A 20,480-nucleotide genomic window follows, 5' to 3' on the forward strand; every position below is an offset into this window, starting at 1 on the left:
CTTCAAAAAGACTTAATGATTTGATATATTCCATTCTCAAGAAAGAAAGACAATTCATGCATAAATTGCTTTTAGTGCTTAGTTTTTACATCATTGTCATTACCATACTGCAGTTCTGTTTCCTTTTTTTACGCAAACATAACATAAGCATTTTCTCATGCTATTACAAATTTGTCCTAAACATTTTCATTTTAGAATATAGAATGTTCTAATGCATAATCAAACCAGACCATATCATGGCACACTGGGTTTGTTTCTAATTTTTCACAGAAAATGATCTCGTTTGCCTTAAAATTCATCCTCAAATATCCCAGAAATATTTTTTTGGAGATGACTGAGGGAGCAGTTGTCAGATGAGAAAGATGAAGAGAGACCTCTGGGAATAGCTGCCTCAATATTGGCCAATCCTTGAGGACCACAAAGCCTTGAAGTGAGCGACTCTCATCTGTTAAGAGACTTCCAGGCTTTGGTCCCTGAAACCCACATCCCTGCCAGCCTTGCTCACCACCACATCTAGGTTGCTCTAGGCGTGAATTCTCAATCCCTGACTTCTGGGTTGGTCTCATTAGCTAACCCAGTTTCTCCCACTTTACTCTCAAACTCTCCTGCTCTGCCTTTGGGCTTCTGCTTTGCAGCAAGCAATCTTCTGTCAATATTTGAAGTTTTAGGAATGTTCTTTTTATTTCCAGCCTTCATAGAACTCTGGCTGCTTCCTGAGAATGTGTGTTCTCCGTAGTTCTTGCAAATTAAGGCTTTTTTTTTTCTTGCTTTCACATTTATTCCCCTCAGAACCAGCAGGTGGAGTGAGGGTTCTCCTGTTCCTCCGTGCCACTGCCAGACCACTTCCCCTGTGTCCTGTCAGACACATGCCTCTGAGGAGCACATACCTGCCACATCTTCTTTTTCACTTGCTGCTCTCACCCTCCAGCCACCTGGTCACTCTTCCCTGATCACTGAGGACCTCAGCTCTGGCTCAGAGCCTCCCTCTCCATCCCAGTCTCCATCCATCTCACCCCAGTGACTTCATCCTCTCTGAGGAGAACCATCTCAGTGCTGAGACTCATCTCAAGTGAGTTCTCTCTCTCTTTTCTCTCAGTCATCTGTGTCCTGGGCATACCTGGGATATGCATCACTTTTTAAAACATCATCCCCATAAATACGATGTCCGCCCTCCCAAGTCACTTGCCTAAGTACCTCCACTGTTACAACTCTCTGTGGAAACTCAGATTGACTGAACCTGACACTTCCTTCCTATTCCTCGGCCTCTTCATGTTTTCTTTCCTACCTTGTCCATCAATCTAATCACTCCTATACAAGTCACCTCCAGTTCCCTTACCCTTTCCTCCCTCTATGATACTCACCTGATAAAAATCTCAGGCTGAGATGAATCCAACCACCCACATTCTTGCCCACAGCTGCCCCAGAGGCCAAACCTTGGAAGAGGTTTGCAGAGTCAGGGTGACTCCTGGGCCCCTTTCCTTGCATTCTCCGACACCACACCTCTAGTTTTCCTCCTACCCTGCTGGCCACTGGCTCACAGCCCCCTTTGTCAAGTCCTCCCATTCCATTGACTTCCTCAGGGCTTTGTCCAGACCTTCTCCAGTCAGTTCCCCCTGGGTGATTCGCCTGTCCCCAAGGTTGTAAATCCAACTATGAGTCACGATTCATGTTTTTATATCTCTACCTCAGACCTCACTGAACACATATGTCCACTGGGGTGCACCTCACAGGCATCTCATGACCACCCTCTTCTTACAGCCTTTATTCCCCATTGTTGTTAGAGCAAAGCCTAAACTCAGTGGTCCTACAGTACTCTTCATGATCTTCAGCCTGGGATTTCTTCCCTTATTCCCATTCTTTTTCACAGGCCATGCCACCCATGCCCCCACACATCACACACTCCTCCACACAACCATGCTGAGTTTTTTCAGAGAGGCAGGATGATGTAGTAGCTAATGAGTGAGTTCCAGAGACAGACTCCTGTAGTTCAGATTCTAGTTTTGCCACATGCTAGCTAGATCATCTTGGACAATTTGCCTACCTCATTGAGCTGCTGAGGGGATGAAATGAGATGTTGCATGCAAGGTTCTTGGCAGAGTGCCTGGAGCATCATAGGTGCTTAATGCATGTTAGCAATTATTATTTTTAAATTTAGTTTCTTAGGCATAAATTATACTCTGTCTTTCAAATCTTTGTGCATGAGGTTGCCTCGACTTGGAATTCTTTTTTCCCAACAAACTCTGACTACTGCTTTGCTTCCCCTCATCCCCAAAATGCCATATGACTAACTCATATCTAACCTCCAGGACTTGGCTGACTTGGTCTGTTGAGCATTTCATGACTATGTGGTAATGAACGGCACTGTGGATTTATTGCAGCATGAACTACTGTATTCACAAGCTTGCTTACCTGTCTGATTGCCCAGTAGACTCTAAGAGCTTTGAGGTGAGAAGTGTGTTAGGTTATTGTTTTGTCTCCAGCACAGTACATACCATAAAGTAAAGGTTCATAAATATTTGCTAAGTGAATGAATAAAATGATAAATCACATTGCAGAGCCATAGTTCTTTCATTGTGAGAATAAGTCAAAAAATAATGTTCTTGATAACTATAAGGAAATTTTGTGGTTCAGAAGAATGCAACCTTCAGTTCACCGAATATTGTTGGTAAAATAAATGTGCCCCCTAAAATAGACTACTGTAAGAAAAAAAATACTGTTGAAATAGCTAATTTATGTACTTAATAACATCTGTCTTCAAGAAACAAAAGAGACTTCATTAGATGAGTTCCAATATCTATAACCAGACAACCATTATGAAAAATGTGGTTAATGAATTAAAAAAAAGAATGGTGAATAACATATTGGACAAGGCAGAAAATTGAATTAGTCAGGCAGAGGACAATTTGATTATTCACTGAGAATATTTTAGAAAAAGGAAAACAAGGTGAAAATAAAGATAGGAATATAATAGATACAGAAGTGAGATTCTCAGCAATCCTAGCTTCTAATAAGGAGATTTTTCTGAAAGAGATAAGAATGATAGAGATGAAGCCAAAAATAAAAATGATGTAAGCATCTTTTTAATAAATTCTCTCATTAATGATACTTCAGGACTTTCCATATTAGTAATAATAATAAATAAAGCATCTTAAAGGTAGATGAATGATCATTGTGTACCAGACACTGTGCTAAGGGTTTTACATAAAGTGTTTTATCTAATCCTCACAATAATTCATGATGTACGTACTGTTCCTAATTTTCAGATGAGGAGACTGAAGATCAGAAGAGTGAAAAGTAACTTGCCAAAGTCACATAGCTCATGAGTTGTAGCCCCACTGTAGATTACTTTGGGAGTGAGCTCTTGACTCATATTGGGCAAATCATCATCATGATTCTGAAACATGATTTATTTCTGAGAAATAAATGCTAGGCTCTCTTTGGCAATTAAAACTAAAGGCTGGGCATGTGGCTCATGCCTGTAATCCCAGCACTTTAGGAGGCCAAGGCATTTGAGGTCAGGAGTTCAAGACCAGTTTGGCCAACATGATGAAACTCCATCTCTACTGAAAATACAAAAATTAGCTCGGCGTGGTAGTGTGTGCCTGTAGTCCTAACTACTTGGGAGGCTGAGTCACAAGAATTGCTTGAAACTTGGAGGTGGTGGTTGCAGTGAACCAAGATCGTACCACTGCACTCCAGCCTGGGTGACAGAGTGAGACTCTGTCTCTCCAAAATAAAAAAAAAAGACATATACGTATTTTCTGCCGTAACTTGGTCAGTGGCATGCTGGCATATGTGAGACAAGCAGATGAGCCTGGAGCAACTTGTAGTATTGCAAAGTAAGAAAGTCCTCAAAACACAGCACAGCATGACACAACACAAGAAGCACAAAACTAGAAACTACAAACAAAACTCTCAAATCCCTATAAGTATGGGATATGTCATAATGGGGTATGTTAAAAAGATACAAAATTAACCTGAAAGTGGTCCCAATGGCCAAAACTGGAACGATTTGAGCAATGAAATAAATTAAGTAACTCAAAGAAATTATACCATAAGTCCAAAATAAATACCCATGAGTCCATACTAATATAAATAAATGATTGAATAAATAAATATGTAAATGGTAAAGAAGAGACAAATCTTCAGTGCAGAAAAATTTCAAATAATTTATGTAGTTACTCTGCAATAAAGGAGTAGGAGCATTACTCTCCACTCCTTAAGGATAGCCTGCACACAGTAACTTCCTTCCAAAGACTATAGTATGGGAAAGAGGAGAAAAATAAATTTTAGTGTTTGTAAAGAGATCTGACAAAGATGGTGAAGTAGGGGATACAAGTGTAACTGTTATCAGTTTGAAATAGACTGTTATAACTGTAAGATATTTTACATAAGCCTCATAGTAACCACAAAGCAGAAACATATAGTAGATACCCAAAAGATAAAGAGAAAGGAATCAAAGCATACCACTACAGAAAATAGTTGAATCACAAAGGAGGAGAGCAAGAGAGGAAGAAAGGAAGAAAGAATATGCAAAACAACCAGAAAACAATTGACAAAATGGAAGTAAGTATGTACCTATTCATAACTACCTTGAAAATAGAAAATAAGTGAATTAAATTCTTAATCAAAGGACATAGAGTGCTTAATGGATTAAAAAGCAAGACTAAAGTACATTCTGCCTGTAAGAGACCCACTTTGGCTTTGAGGACACACATAGACTGGAAGTGAAGGGATAGAAAAAGATACTCCATGCAAACGAAAAATAAGAAGATGTAGATATACTTGTATCAGACTTTAAGTCAAAACCATAAAAAGAGACAAAGAATATCGTTATATAATGATAAAGGGGTCAGTTCATCAAAAGGATATAACAATTATCAATATTTATGCACCCAACTGTATAAAACAAATATTAAAAGATCTTAAGGAAGAGATAGACAGCAATGTAACAATAGTAGGGGACTTTAATAACTCACTTCAACTATGAATAAAAATCATCTAGACAGAAAATCAATGAAGAAATATAAGAATTGAAACATACTTAAACCAAATGTACCTTATAGACATATACAGCACATTCCATCCAATAGCAGCAGAATACATGTTCTTTTCAAGCACACACAGAATACACTCCAAGACAGATAATATTTTAGGAAATAAAACAAGTCTTATAAATGTAAGAAGACTGAAATCACATCAAGTATCTTTTTTAACCATAATAATATGAAACAGGAGGAAAAATTCTCAAAATATGACATACAAATGGCTTTCAGGTATACGAGAAAAGTGCTCAGCGGCACTAATCATCAGGGAAATGCAAATTGAAACCACAAAGCTATCACCTCAGAGCTGTTACGATGGCTATTACCAAAAAGACAAGAGATGACAAGTCTTGGACTGGGTGTAGAGAAAAGGGAATACTTGTGCATGGTTGATGGGAATGTAAATTATTACAGCCACTGTGGAAAACCATATAGAAGTTCCTAAAAAAATTAAAAATAGAACTACTATATGCTTCAGCAACCCTGCTTCTAGATATAGATCTGAAAGAAATAAAATCAGTTTGTTGACAGGATATTTGCACTTCCATGTTTATTGCAGCATTATTCACAATAACCAAGATATGGAATTAACCTGTGTCCATCAATGGATAAAGAAAATACGATGATGAGAAAGTGTCACAACCAAGAGGAGCCTAAAGAGACATACATGCAATGTGGTTTCCTGGATGGGATTCTGGAGCAGGAAAAGGACATTAAAGAAAAACTGGGAAAATCTGAATGAAGTGTGAATTTTAATTATGAATTATTTATCAATATTGAGTTTATTAATTGTGACAAATTTGCTATACTAATCAGTTGTTAATAATAAGAGAAACTGGGTATGGAGTATCTGGGAACTCTTTGTACTAACTTTGCAACTTTCTGTAAATCTAAAACTGTTCTAAAATATAACTTTATTAAAAATGGCAATTATTAAAAGCTAACATAAATAATATATGAATGAAAAATTATGCTATTTATTTCAGAAACATTATTAAAGAGAGGAAACCCTCTCAAAGGCCTCAATATGCTATTATATATTGTAACTCTCCAAACTGTGGATGGCAGTAGAATAGAGTACTCTACAAACTCATTCAAGTACAGACTCCTACAATTTTAGGTTATTCAGGTTTCCAAAAATATTTATGGAGTAATCCTTACAAATCTGACAAGATTTTATGGCATTTCTGTCATAATAATTTCTGATAGTATATGCTATCTTTAGCATATACTAAACACAAAATTTTATATGTTTGAGGTTTTTTGTGTGTGTGTGTGTGTGTGATTTCTAGTCCACTTTTATTGAATGATTCTACCCCCAGTACTGAGTATTTTGAGAGCTCGAATGGCAAGTCATTCATTGTCATTCTCTTAAAAGTTATTTTGCTGATATCAAAATTAATTCTTCTTGTTCATTATTTTCTTGAACGATTTTATTCATTAACTCTTTTTTTTTTTGAGACGGAGTTTCGTTCTTGTTACCCAGGCTGGAGTGCAATGGCTCCATCTCGGCTCACCGCAACCTCCGCCTCCTGGGTTCAGGCAATTCTCCTGCCTCAGCCTCCTGAGTAGCTGGGATTACAGGCACGCACTACCATGTCCAGCTAATTTTTTGTATTTTTAGTAGAGACAGGGTTTCACCATGTTGACCAGGATGGTCTCGATCTCTTGACCTCGTGATCCACCCGCCTCGGCCTCCCAAAGTGCTGGGATTACAGGCGTGAGCCACCGCGCCCGACCCTTCATTAACTCTTTCAGATGATTTGCTTTATCAAACTGCCTAAACATACTCTTAGGAATAGTTTGAGAAGAACTAATATCTTTAGGAATTATATAAAGATAGAAGGGAAGCTGTTTTCTATATACACTTAAATACTTTTTGAGTTTTGAATCATATGGAATGTATTTCTCAAACAGTTTCTTATAGCATCCAGTAAAGTCTAAATTAGCATGATATTTTTCATTTTCTTCATATAAATTCTGGATATTTCTTAATTATTCTAAGTGTTTTTACTTTGTCTTTGTTGAAAAGGAGATCCCTTATTCATTTTATTTTGTTAAGGATTACTGATGAAATAAGCTGCTTTTTTCTTCAACACATATTGCATTTTAACAAATTTAATTTTGGCATTTCTTGAGATAAATATATGGTACTTCCCTTTAACAAATTAATTTGAAGAAATATAATAACAGATTTTCTGATAATTTATTTACCAGTATTATTTGCTGGAAAAAGTCATGCTCAAAAACATAGCACTGCTGTTTCAATATAATTTTTATTTTTTTTTTGGTGAATGTTTTAATCGGGATGTTTGCATCTATATTTGTAAATAGAGTTGGTCTGAAGGTTTGTTTTTGGAGTTGCTTTTATTAGCTTTTCATATTTAGGTTTTTCCAAATCTCTATAATAAATGAGCAAGATTTCCATATTGTTCTGTACTCTTGAAGAGCTGATAAGGGCATTTGAAAGATTTTCCCTGCACAGATTTTGATCCCTGTGTCCTTGGTAAATGTAATTTTTGAACAGTAGTTTCATTCCCCTTTACCTCCAAGCTGTATCAGTTTGATTATTTACGGTGTTGTAGAAAATCATCATTTTATTTTATCGTGAATTATGCTCTCTGGCCTCTTTGTGCTTTCTCTGTCTCCATCTGAGGGCAGCTGCCTCCGGAAGTTCATGGCAGCAGCCCAAAGGAGTCCTGAATTGGGTGGGCCCATCTTTCTCAAGGCTGCAAGGCTCAGGCTTTCACCTCGTAATCAGGGGCTGCTGGTGTGTAGAGGCCATAACAGCACTTGGTGGCTGCCTCCAGTTCGGCTCTATCTGCACAATGTCTACCAGAAATGTCATAAAATTTCTGGCATTTGTATGGCAACCTTCCCAGTTTCTGCAGTAATGTGGGCTTTCCTCCTCTCTCTCTTTTTTTTAAACTTTGTTCACACTGATTTCTGTCTGGGAGTCCAGGTTAAGGGCTCATTTTTATGCTACCATCTTCCCCTGCAGTGTCAGTGCACACTTCCCTCTCGGTTTAACTGCTTTTCATCAACCAAGGCGAAAATACTAAGGGCCCTGGGCTATATTTATAAGTGTAGTGGGTGTCAGGGGAAGAGATTAATCACAACAGCTAGCGTAAACAATCAATCCTAGAAACACAAATATGTTGACACCCCTTTGGCCAAGGCCTGGAGCAGCTTGGCAAAGGATCCACATTTTTTTTTAAATTTGTAAAATAATCAAGAAGGTGAAAAATCTGAGAAGTAGTCCTGTAGGTATATTTTTAAATACTCCTCTTTCCTGTCTTACTCCCTGTTAATGAGCTGTTTCAATTTTCATTACTGTGAATTAAAATAAAGAATATGTATAAATATAAAAATTTCATCTGATTTTTGATAATAAACCGTAATATACAAAAGACAAAGTGCTATAAATAATGACAACGGCATATTTTTGTAGTCTTCTGTTACAGTTGGTACTTATAGAGAATTAATTAGAGCTAACATACCCATATTCACTCACATTTCCACAAAATATCCAGTTAATTAAATGAATGATTCTGTTTTCTAACATAGCCTTCTCTCCCACTATTATTGGTAGTATTTATAATTCAGAATAGGAATGTCTTACTTCTTGCTAAAACTCTACCATAAAGTTATGTACATAGAAATTTAATTATCAGAAAATGACATATGAGCAATATTAATAAATGACTCAGGGAAGCAGAAATTCCCCAGGCTGCCTAAGTCTCATTCTTTTAGACATCTTTTTCATCTTTCATCCTCATTACAGATTTTTTCTTGGCCTTGGTGGTGGGTCCTCTGATGAAGAAATGTTGGCTCGTTCATCTTCCTTGTCCTCAGGGGTATTGCTCTAGTACCTTCTGGGACCATTGCAACCTTACAGCCCATATAACATCTGCAAGAGTGGGCTTAGCTCTGATTAACTTTGAAACCTACTGCATGCCACTCACAGTTTTTATAGAAAAAAGGAAAGGGTCAATGCATTTTGCAAAGCCAAATTTTTCTTCTTTATACATTCACCTGTCTTTCTCTGTGCTTTCTTCTCCAACAGGAAGGTTCACCTTTGATTATATGTAAAATATTTCTTTATCACCTGTGAATCATCTCCATCTTCCTAGAACTTCCTGTGTAGTGTCATAGTTTTGCCAGAGCAGCCATGCTAAGCTGCTGGGTTGCTAATTATTGCAGGACTTAAGTACAAATTATTATAATAATGTATTAATGATGAACCCCAAGCCCAAATTTTCATGAATATTATAATGTTAGCATAATTATCTATAACTGTGGATTGTAAACATAGACAGGGAATGGCAGATAAAACTGAACAGTCCCCCCAGGGATCTAGGAATATAGCTAGAAGTAGCTCACTTTGAAGCTGGTGGTTTATCTTACTGGTCAGTTAAGAGGAACAACTGAAATAATAAATTTTCAAAGGAGGGGATTTGTTAACGTGTGTGTGTGTTTGTGTGTGTGCATGTGTGTGTGTCTTTACATCAAGTTGTAGAAACAATTTTAATAACATAGGAAATTGCTGATATGATAAATGAAATAAGCAGATTATAAAATATATATACAAAAGACTATTAAATTATAAAAAGATGTTCATCTCCACTCCTAAAAGAGAAATGAACATTTTAACTATGAGATCCCATTCCCATTTTTTTCTCCTATCAAATGGGTAAAAATCTAAAAGCTTGATGATATACTTTGCTGGTGAGGCTGTGGAGAAACAGGAACTCTCACACATTGCAGGTGGAGATGTAAATTGGATCCTGTATGGAGGGTAAATATCAAAATTAAGGTGGTATAGTCTATTTTTGAGATTTTATGCTATAGATATTCTTGCATGATATATGTAAAAGTTATTGATGGTGGCACTCTGTAATAGCAAATCATTGAAGACAATTTAAAGTCGACCAATAAATAATTGGTTAAACAATAGCATACATTCAAAAGTTGGAATACTAATGAAAGAATAGAGAAATTCTTTATGAACAATATGGAAATATCTCTAAGACATATTGAGATAAAAGAACAGTGTGCATGATAGGCTATGGTTTGTGTTATAAAAAGGGAAATAATCTACATTTGTGTTGACTTGTATTTATATAAGGCACTTTAAATTTTTATAAGACACCCAATTTTTTTTTTTTTTTTTGAGACAGGGTTTTACTGTCACCCAGGCTGAAGTGCAATGAAGTGACCTCAGCTCCCTGCAACTTCTGCCTCCCAGGCTCAAGCAATCCTCCCACCTCAGCCTCCCGAGTAGCTGGGACCACAGGTGCACATGCCATAATGGGACAGCTAATTTATTTGTAGAGATGGGATTTCACTATGTTGCCCAGGCTGGTCTTAAACACCTGCACTCAAGCAATTCACCTGTCTGGGCCTCTCAAAGTGCTGGGATTAAAGGCATGAACCACTGCACTGGGCCACCACATTTTTTTTTAATCCATTCTATTGATAATGGATATTTGAAACATCTCCAGTTTGGGGCATTAATGCTGAGCAATGCTGATGGGAACATTATGTTTATTGTAACTGAGTGCATATGTGCATGGGTTTTTTTTTTTTTTTAGGGTAATTACCTACAAGTGAAATTTTTGAGTTACAGGGTATGCATATCTTCTTCTTTTCTAGAAACTATAAAACAGACACGATTTTCTGGGCTGGGCACAGTGGCTCATGCCTGTAATCCTAACACTTTGGGAGGCCAAGGCGGGTGGCCTTGAGGTCAGGAGTTCAAGATCAGCCTGGCCAACATGGTGAAACCCCGTCTCTACTAAACATACAAAAAATTAGCTGGATGTGGTGGCGGGCGCCTGTAATCCCAGCTACTTGGGAGGCTGAGGCAGGAGAATTGCTTGAACCTGGGAGGTGGAGATTGTGGTGAACCAAGATTGCACCATTGCACTCCAGCCTGGGCAAGAAGAGTGAAACTCCATCTCAAAAAAAAAAAAAGTTATTTTCCAATGTAATTATCAATTTATATTTTTTCTAGCAGTTGACAAAAGTTCTTATTGCTTAGTTTGAAACAGTTTTGTAAGATTTCTTAACATTTTCTAGTTTGATGGCTGTGTAGTAAGATCTCATTATGGCTTTAATTTGCATTTCACTGGTAACAAAAAAAGTTGTGTTCCTCCTCATATATTTATTGGCCATTTGAATTTGTGTGTGTGTGAAGCCCACATTCAAAACCTTTACCCTTTCTTTTATTGGATTGCCTGTCTTTAATAGTGCTTAATTTAATCGATGTTTTAGTAAATGTTAATTTAACTGTATTTGTAGTAAACATTAGTAAAGAGTTTGAATGAATGATCATGGTTGGAGGTCTACCATGCAGCCAGAAGCCATATGCAGCAACCTTTTTCACAAAACATTTTATGTAATTAGCTTACACAAATTATTCATTAATAAAATTGGGCCTAAGCATCTGCCCATCACACTGTCTGCTGCCAGTCATCTTCCAGTGAACTCAGATTAATGAATGATGCTAACATTGGTAGTTAACACTCACCAGACCCTTACCATATGCAGGGCACTGGGCTGAGGACTTCGTGTAGGTTATTTTTATGTACTTCTCTTAACACTTCTTTGTGGAATGTACAACTGCTCCTTGACTTACAGTAGGGTTAGATCCAGTTAAATCCATCATAAATTGAAAATAATTTAAGTTGAAAATACACTTACCACACCTAATCTACCAAACTTCATAGTTTAGCCCAGCCTACCTTACATGTACTCAGAACACTTACATTAGCCTACAGTTGGGCAAAATCATCTAGCACAGAGCCTATTTTATAATAAAGTGTTGACTATTTCATGTAATTTACTGAAAATTACACTGAAAATGAAAAACAGAATGGTTGTATGAATACTCAAATTACAGTTTCTACTAAATGCATATCACATTTCCATCATTGTAAAGGGGAAAAATTGCAAGTTGAACCTTCAAAGTAGGGGACTCTCTGTACTATTAGTTAGGCTCAGTGCCTTAAATTACTTGGTCATTATGACTCAGCTAGAGAGTGATGGGACTGGGAACTGATCTCTCATCTAACTCCAGAGCACACCCTCTGCTAATTATTCATACTGCCTCAAAATGAAGTTTCCATCTGGTTTCAAATTTGGGATTGTTGTGTACTGTGAAAGTGGTAGTCATTTCTTCTAAAAGAAGATAATATAATTACCTAGTTTAGATATGGTAAAAATTGAAATTGTCTAGAAATATATTAGAATGTGTTATGAAGGATACTGACAAAAAGAAGATGGGTTTGAATAAAGCTATGCTATGCACTTACATTTCTGTCACTGTCATTAAGTGAATGACAAATGTACTGTTTTGATTTACTATTGTATCAATAACATCAATAATAAATATTCATGTTATACTTCATGAATAGATAACATTAGATGCTTTTAAGCCAGGCTCATTTTCTTAGGTTAAAATGATGTAATAAATAACAATGGCAAACTTAACTGTGCATCCAGTAGCAGCTACCCTAAATAATTCTCAAAGCATAGGAACAAGACGATCCAACACGTCATGTTGAGTCTCAAAGGGATTTTCTAGTCATTCATAAGCATAAAACACCAAAATGTTCAAAAATAAGGCCCCCCAAAAACATTATTCTTTTTTGGAAAAGACCTTAGACAGGTGTGGTAAAATTAATCTCTATTTCCAAGTTGAACTTTAGATTTGTTGTGAGATAAAAGAACTATGAGTATTTTGAAACAAAAGTTGTAGGAAGTGATCAGATTTTGAAAAGACCATGAAAACTAAGAGCTGAGCTACAGCCCATGGAAACGACGGGAGAGATTTCTGAAGCAGTTTATATAACGAGCTGTAATTCAGAGGTTTTTTTTTTCCCCCATTTTGAGGAAACCTTCTGGCTTGAACATGTTCACATGTCCTGTATGGCTTGTGAAGCTGTGTTCTTTCTCCCGCTGAGACCTTGCTCAGGCTTGTAGTTTTATTTGAAAGAATAATTTTTGATGTCTCCTAGGCTGAACATTAATCCCCCCACTGCTTGATTGATTAAATCCCACTGTCTGTGTCTGGAAGGCGATGTCTGAGCTTTATGTATTGCTTTCTGGCAAGCTGCATTTCCATGCTCATGAAACAGATGCAGCAGGATGACTGTGTGCAACAGGCTTTCAGCCCTCACATCTTGGGGGAAATGACAAGCATGGTGTCTCATTTTAACCCAAGTTTAAAGGTCTCATAATTATATTGCTATCTGGTGAATTTTGTTCATACCTTTTGTATGACATTTAATAGCTTACAAGGTGAGAAGACATTATCTTGTTTGATCTTCGCAAGAATTGTTTATAGGAAGCAGAGCTCTGGTCACATGACCAGTTACTGGCAATCTTGTAATTAAAATTCAGATCTTTTGATTCCAGCACCAATGTTCTTTTATGATTCACATAAAAAGCCTGAGATTGGAGAATTATAGTGGGCTTTCAAAAAGATCCACATTATCCGTGTGCTCTGAGTTCAGAAAACTAACTGTAATATAAATGTCACATTGTGGCTCACTTGAGCAGAACAAAACAAAGACCATGCCATTTCAATATTGCCTCAAGGATAAGAAGTCTTGGAGAAAATTGCTGGGATACTTTGAAAAACCCTAAATGTGATCAGGCAGGCCCCTACATCTGCCCTGGAAGGGACCTGTAACACATAAGCTCTCAATGCCTGGCCTGGCCTTCCCGTCTGTTTCACCTGCATGTGTCCTATTTCTCCAGCTGGAAATCCTGGGTGTAGTTGTTTTATTTTGGTCCTCCGCAAAGGGGAATCTTTATCTCAAGATCTTTAAGTGCAAGTACCTTATTAGGGAGAAGAAACACCAGTAGGAAAAGGGGACAGTGGTATAGGGAAGGCACAGTGGCCAGTAAAGGGCAGCCAGCTACCACTGGAGAGTAATCCCACAAGGAAAGCCTGGACATGATGTAAAACACAAACCACAGAGACACACTCTCCTGAGGGGTGAGAGATGGGTGTTCAGATGCCAGCTCCCTGCAGTCATTGTTCTTTTTTTTTTTTTTGCAGTGCAAAGTGAAAGCAAGTTAATTAAGAAAGTAAAGATATAAAAGAATGGCTACTCTATAGACAGAGCAGCCCCTCAGTCACTTTTGAGAGCTGCTGGGAGTTGGGGGTAATTTCCCACCTTCCTGCATCTGTACAGTAGGGAAGAGCATCATTCTGAAGCTTAGGAAAAGGTTCCTAGGCAAAGAAATGCAGATCCCAGCAGGGTAATGTCTCTGGTAAAGGCCCGAGGGATATGGCTCTGCTATAACAGGATCTAGATCTTACACTTCAAAAATTACCTTTCAAATGCTCAGAATAGTATTTGGGATGCTGTAGTCCCCTGATAACTGTGGACATATCAACCTGATATGAGGGTGAATGTGAGAAATGAAATGCTTGCAGATACACATTAAATCTGTACCAACAAAAGATTATGGAAAGAAAGTGTTAAGAAGGGGCCTGGAAGGCACCCTGCACCATGGTTGCTTTGGCATGGGGAGTCATCTCTACTCACACTTTCTCATAAATCTTGTTGGGATGCTCTGGCCATTCGATCATGCACACGACTCTGCTGGGCATGGTTTCTGTGGTTGAGTAGTAGCCCTGGGGGAAGGCCAGCAGGAGAGCCAGGACCCAGATGACACAGATGACCACTTTGGTGGCCGTGGCTGACAGCCGGGGCTGGAGGGGATGGATGATGGCCATGTACCTGGAACAGACAAGAAAGAACAAAGTTCTGATTTGGTCACCAAAATCTGCATCATAGAGTCCGTGTTTTTTCTGTCAATAAAGACATTCATGGAAACCCTTTGATACCTGATGATTTGTATAATTATTCTCCAATTCCTTTTCTATATTCTATCCTTAAGCTTTATGATATGGCATACAATGCCAACATGCATAAGAAAAGTCAGCTAGGTTTTTCAGTATTTCAGAACCCATCTAGCAACATTCAGGGAGAGACATTTTCACCATTAAAATGCCCATGCTGGGGACAGGACAGCCAGGTACAGGTAAGTGAAATTAGAAAAATTAGGACTGTAAATTTATTCAATGTCAAGACTGTATTTTATTCTTTTTGGATTAAGAGATAATGATGATCAGAAGAGTAGTTGTTTTCAGTCCGTGTGATATTATAAAAGGTTAGCAGTCTTACTTCGGTCCATAGAATTTGAAGGAAAGTAAACGTGTCTCTGTGACAAAGCATTGGCCTAAAGTCAGCAACAAACAACAGCTCCTGGAGAAAATTTCATCAATTCTTTGAGCATCTAGGAGTCAGTGTGTGGCTAAGTGTACATACTTCATGAGGAGAAAGACAGCCTGCACCTGCTGAGGCAGACACACTAGAGTACACAAAGGGCCAGTGTGGATGACATCTCGTTGCAGGAAGAGGGGAGCACAGTGAATGATGACTTCATATCTGGAGCCATTTCTCCATCTCCTCACTCCTGGGCTCTGGCACTAAACAGTGTCATCTGAATGAATGTGTCCACATGTTTGTATTTATGCACAGTCCCTGAGATGTTGCTGAGATGTGAAAGATAAGTATTTCATCTCAGCCTTTCATGTCAGTTATAAGCACATCAATTCTGCCTCTTTCATTTTAAAAGACATCTCTCTATGAATATTTTTCTTGCAAAGTTTATAGCTCTATACCTTAAAATAAGCATTTTTTAAAGAGAAGGAATGATATCTTATAGGGTCTTTGGGGTTTAAATATTATCTGACAAAATCTCAGAATCACACATTGATTCTCTGACAGTCAGGTGTTTCTGACTTCCATGTGACAGAATGGTCAACGGAGACTTCAGGCCCAGCTGTCAGCTGGGTCCACTTCATTCCACATAATTCTTTTGCTGTCCTCTTTGGACTCCTAGGATCTCTAGACCAGAATTGGGGCCAGAGTTACAAGTAAAGCAATTTTATTCAGTATGCACTCAATAAATTCCCACTGGGCACCTGCCGCGTGTAGAGCACAGCATTTCCTTCTGGGCTATGAGCTTCTAGTTTCTCCAGGGAGAAAAGGTGCATCAATAAGCAGCTCAAAACACAGCAGCAGGATAAGTGACCTCAAGCGGTAATTGGATCAATACCTTAGAGTCTTAGGGGAGCTGCGGAGACACTCAAGCTCTGGAATGGCAGGTGGTCTACTGGAGGGGCTTCAAGAGGTGTGCTGGATTTGGGGTGAACCTGCTGAGCATCCTGCCCCAATGGCAGGAAGTGTTTGGAGCCTTCATCGTTCTCCATGTTAGGATTAAGCTCTGTTTGCATGAAGGCTTCCTTGAGCATCCTTTTATCACTGTAAACTTCAGAAACTTTTCTCTGCATTTTCATGCTAGGGCCCTGGGCTGTCCTTCCCTGGTCTGTAAGGGCCACTGAAGGTGTTTAGTGTATAGAGTTTGGCTACTAGGAGGACACTTCATGTCAACCTTTATATTAGAAGTCACAACAACTCCTAGGAAGGAGATTACTAGAGACTCTTCCTTCTGCATCTTTTAGAAAGTGGGTAGGTGATCTTAAAGTCAGGGGAGAGTGGAATTATAGGAAGGGACTTGGAAAAGATACGATGGTGGGGGTGTGTAGTAATCTATAAATCTCTGGTTCTGTTGTTGGTACAAAGCCTATCTCTCAAATGCTGTCTGAAGGTCATCAAAAGGGCGAAAACAACTCTCAAGATGTTGCAAATCAAGCATTGTCTGTTTTCTTTAGGTTACTCCAAAAGGGCCACGACTACTGTCAAGGAAGGTCCAGGAGACCATAGACTAGATGAGCTTCCATCTCTGGAGTAGTCCCCTGAAAAGGACCCTGAGAAGTGTTGATTTCTCCCCTGGACCTGTGTCTTCCTTGATGCCTGACAGTGGTGGAGCCCTGTGTCCTCTTCTTCAGTCATGGGGTGTGATGGGTGGGGGAAAACTCAGAATCAGAGCCACCAACACATGTGGGCCTGTTTAACCATTATTGTTGCCGTCTTTCCAATTTAGTGAAGGGCTGGACCCAGATGGTCATGGTCAGAACCTCCTTGAGTGTTTGTATGAAAACTGTAGGATTGCTTGTTGGATTATTTCCCAAAGGCAAATTGTTTTCCCCCCACAAAGCTGGAAAGACAGCGATGAAGATGCCTTATCTCACCTCCAGCACTGCAAAGGCTCCCACCCTCACTGGCAGCTGCACATTCTCAGGCTTCACAGGAACTCGAGGAGGACGCTCAGGGGAGAATGTGGTAATTACACTGCCCTCTTTCAATATTATCGTGAATGCAAGATTTTAATTTGTTTCACACTCAGGATAAATGCTTAGTTTTAAATAAACAAATCCTAACACCAATCCCCATGCTCAAATTGGTGATACACCATTCAGAATCTAATGTGACTGGGCTTATGGGGGATTGCATCAGCATATTGGCACTGTAACTCCAAATGGGTGGCAGAGAGCCATATTTTATCTTTATTGCAAAAATTGCAATTTGGGAACCCATTTCAGTGAACTCTCTGCCATTCCTTGAGTGTAGGAGCCATTTTAGTGACAGATGAAAGTATTACCCACATAAAGCCAGAGAGAATAAAAAAGATTGCCTTTAAAAAATGGACATATTTTCATTTGTTCAAAACAGAGGTTATTTATAAATCTCCCTCCCTCCTTCCTTCCTTCCCTTCCTCTTTTCCTTCTTTCTTCTATCTCTCTCTTGCAATCCTCATTTCTGGGGCTTGTTTAACATTCTTTTTTTCTTATTTATTCCAAAGCTAGCACCATTTGGATAACCTGTACACAGATGGATGAATATTTTCTTTCCTACTCCCCATTCCTAGCTTGGAGCCATTAACATACATTTATGTATTTATCTGGAACCATCCTGAGCAATTCTTGCTTATTTGGTTATAAGATATCACTGAGCAAGTGCTGCAAGCCCAAGGAAAATACATTCAATAAATATTTATTGACTGCACCGTGCTCACGGGACTCTAAGGTAGTCAATGAAACATCTTTCTGGTTTACGCATTAATCATCAGGCTGCCAGAGACAGGTGTCCGGAGGCGTGTGCGATGTGGATTACGTTCTCTACTTCAGGTGGTTCCAGTCCCACTGAGGGCCATCAGCTCTGATTTGAATTGTATGTGCCTCCCATCTGAAAAACCTGAGGTGTAGCCTTCCTCTTGCATGATGATGCTTTATTAAAAGAACTCTCTGCTGCACATTTTTATTTATTTATTTTTTTTGTAGGCAGACTGAAACAATTTTATTGTGGAAAAGAATTCCAATCCTCTGACAGGTGACAGCATCTTCATAACTTCCTCCTGTACCAGTCCCAAATCACTCAGCAGAGAGAATGTCTTTCCTCTACCATGACATTTGTCCTGCAGGGCCCTTCTTCCACAGTCTTTCCCATCCAATTCCAGTTCCTGCCCTCCCTTCTCCCCACTCATTCCTGGAGTATTACAAGTTTCCTTTAAGGGGCCATATCTTCCTGAGTTCAGATAACCAGGGTGGTAATAGCTGAGAGTATGGCCGCTGTAGTCTAGTTTAAGGGTTGACAATTTTTTTTCTGGGAAAAGACAGGCATTAAATATTTTGAGTTTTGTGGTCCATATAGTTTCAGTTGTAACTATCAAACTCTATCTTTGTAGTGTGAAAATAGCCACAGACAGCAAGGAAACTATTGGGCATGACTGTATGACAATAAAATTTTATTTACAAAAAGGGAGGTAGGCTGCATTTGGCCCCTGGCCCATAGCTTGCTGTCCCCTGGTCTGGTTTATGGGAAGTGAGGAGCAGGAGGAATTAGAACCGCAGGAGAAGACGGTGTAATCTTCAGAAACACTCTTTACCTTTGGCAGATGAGAACTCATTGCTTAGATAACTCCTGTGTCCCACAAGCAGTCAGTAAGGTGGTCTACGGCCAGTCATGACCCAGAATCACATAAAGCCCTGGTTCTAATGTGTGCACAGTGGTCAGTCTGGGATGTTTTTTCGCCTCCATCCTTTCCTGGCTGCTCCTGTTTATTTTTACAACTTGGCATCATGTCCTTGTGGCTGGGTTTGGTGTACTGCTGTGAAGATCTCTAAATCTTGTGCTGACCAGATTTCGCTTTATTTTCGATTTTCTTTTCTTTTTTTCTTTGGAGATAGAGTGTCAGTCTTTCACCCAGACTGGAGTGCAGTGGTACAATCTCGGCTCACTGCAGCCTCTGCCTCCCAGATTCCAGCAATTCTCATGCCTCTGCGTCCCAAGTAGCTGGGATTACAGGCACCCGCCACCATGCCCAGATAATTTTTTTGCATTTTTAGTAGAGAAGGGGTTTCACCATGTTTGCCAGGCTGGTCTTGAACTTCTAACTTCAAGTGATTCTCCTGCCTTGGCCTCCCAAAGTGCTGGGATTACAGGTATGAGCCACCGTGCCGGGACTCTATTTTTCTATTTGCATATCCATCTCCTCTTTTCACCCTCCACAGGTCCTCAGCCTGCCCAGGTGCCCAGGATGTAGTAAATATTCAAGGAAAGTTTGGTTGCATATACGATATCTTGGCACATAGCAGCGGCTCCATAAATGCTTGTTGAGTGAAAGGAAATGTAGCAGGAGAAAAGCATACATGTGTACCTTTATTCCTGCCAGTCTGAACACATGTAAGACTGATGTGAGAATAAGTATTGCTCAAAGTGTTTTCTGTCATGTAAACATGCAGGATCATCCTGCAGGAGTGACCTCACTGGACCTGGCTCTTCAGAACTTTTTATCTCTTGACATTAAGCCCTTAAATAAAGCCTCAGTACCTACTTGTTGACTAACTTTTATGTTGTTTATATGTTGGGAACTGTGCAGGATTCAGTCTTTCTTAGTTTTTTTTTAGCTTTTATTGTAGGTTCAGGGGTACATGTGCCAGGTTTGTTCTATAGAGAAATTCATGTCACAGGGGTTTGTTGCACAAATTATTTAATCTCCCATATTAAGCCTAGTACCCAATAGTTATTTTTTTGGCTCCTCTCCCTCCTCCTACTCTCCACCCTGAAGTGGACCCCAGTGTCTGCTGTTCCCTTCTTTGTGTTTGCGAGTTCTCATCATTTAGTTCCCACTTATAAGTGAGAACATGTAGTATTTGGTTTTCTGTTCCTGTGTTAGTTTGCTAAGGATAATAGCCTCTAGCTCCATTCATGTTCCCACAAAAGATATGATTTTATTCTTTTTTATGAAATGATTTTATGTGTAGTATTCCATGGTGTGTGTGTGTGTGTATATATATATATCACATTTAAAAATCCAATCCGTCACTGATGGTAAGTTAGGTTGATTCCATGCCTTTGCTATTGTGAATAGTGCTGCAATGAGCATATCCATGCATGTATCCTCACAATAAAATGATTTATATTCCTCTGGGAATATACCCAGTAATGG

General features: G+C 39.0%; 1 protein-coding gene across 1 annotated transcript in view; it reads right to left on the reverse strand.

Annotated features, from left to right (window-relative positions):
* The window catches only part of TACR1 (tachykinin receptor 1), a 147,889-nt gene that overhangs the window by 46,359 nt on the left and 81,050 nt on the right, over window positions 1–20,480 (reverse strand). Inside the window, exon 2 of the mRNA XM_012452131.2 lies at window positions 14,609–14,803. Within this exon, the coding sequence (XP_012307554.1) occupies window positions 14,609–14,803 (195 nt within the window). The remainder of the gene's footprint in view (window positions 1–14,608; window positions 14,804–20,480) is intronic.

Source organism: Aotus nancymaae, unplaced genomic scaffold, assembly GCF_030222135.1.
Source record: "Aotus nancymaae isolate 86718 unplaced genomic scaffold, 86718_ANA_hifiasm-v0.15.2.pri h1tg000017l, whole genome shotgun sequence".
NCBI lineage: Eukaryota > Metazoa > Chordata > Mammalia > Primates > Aotidae > Aotus > Aotus nancymaae.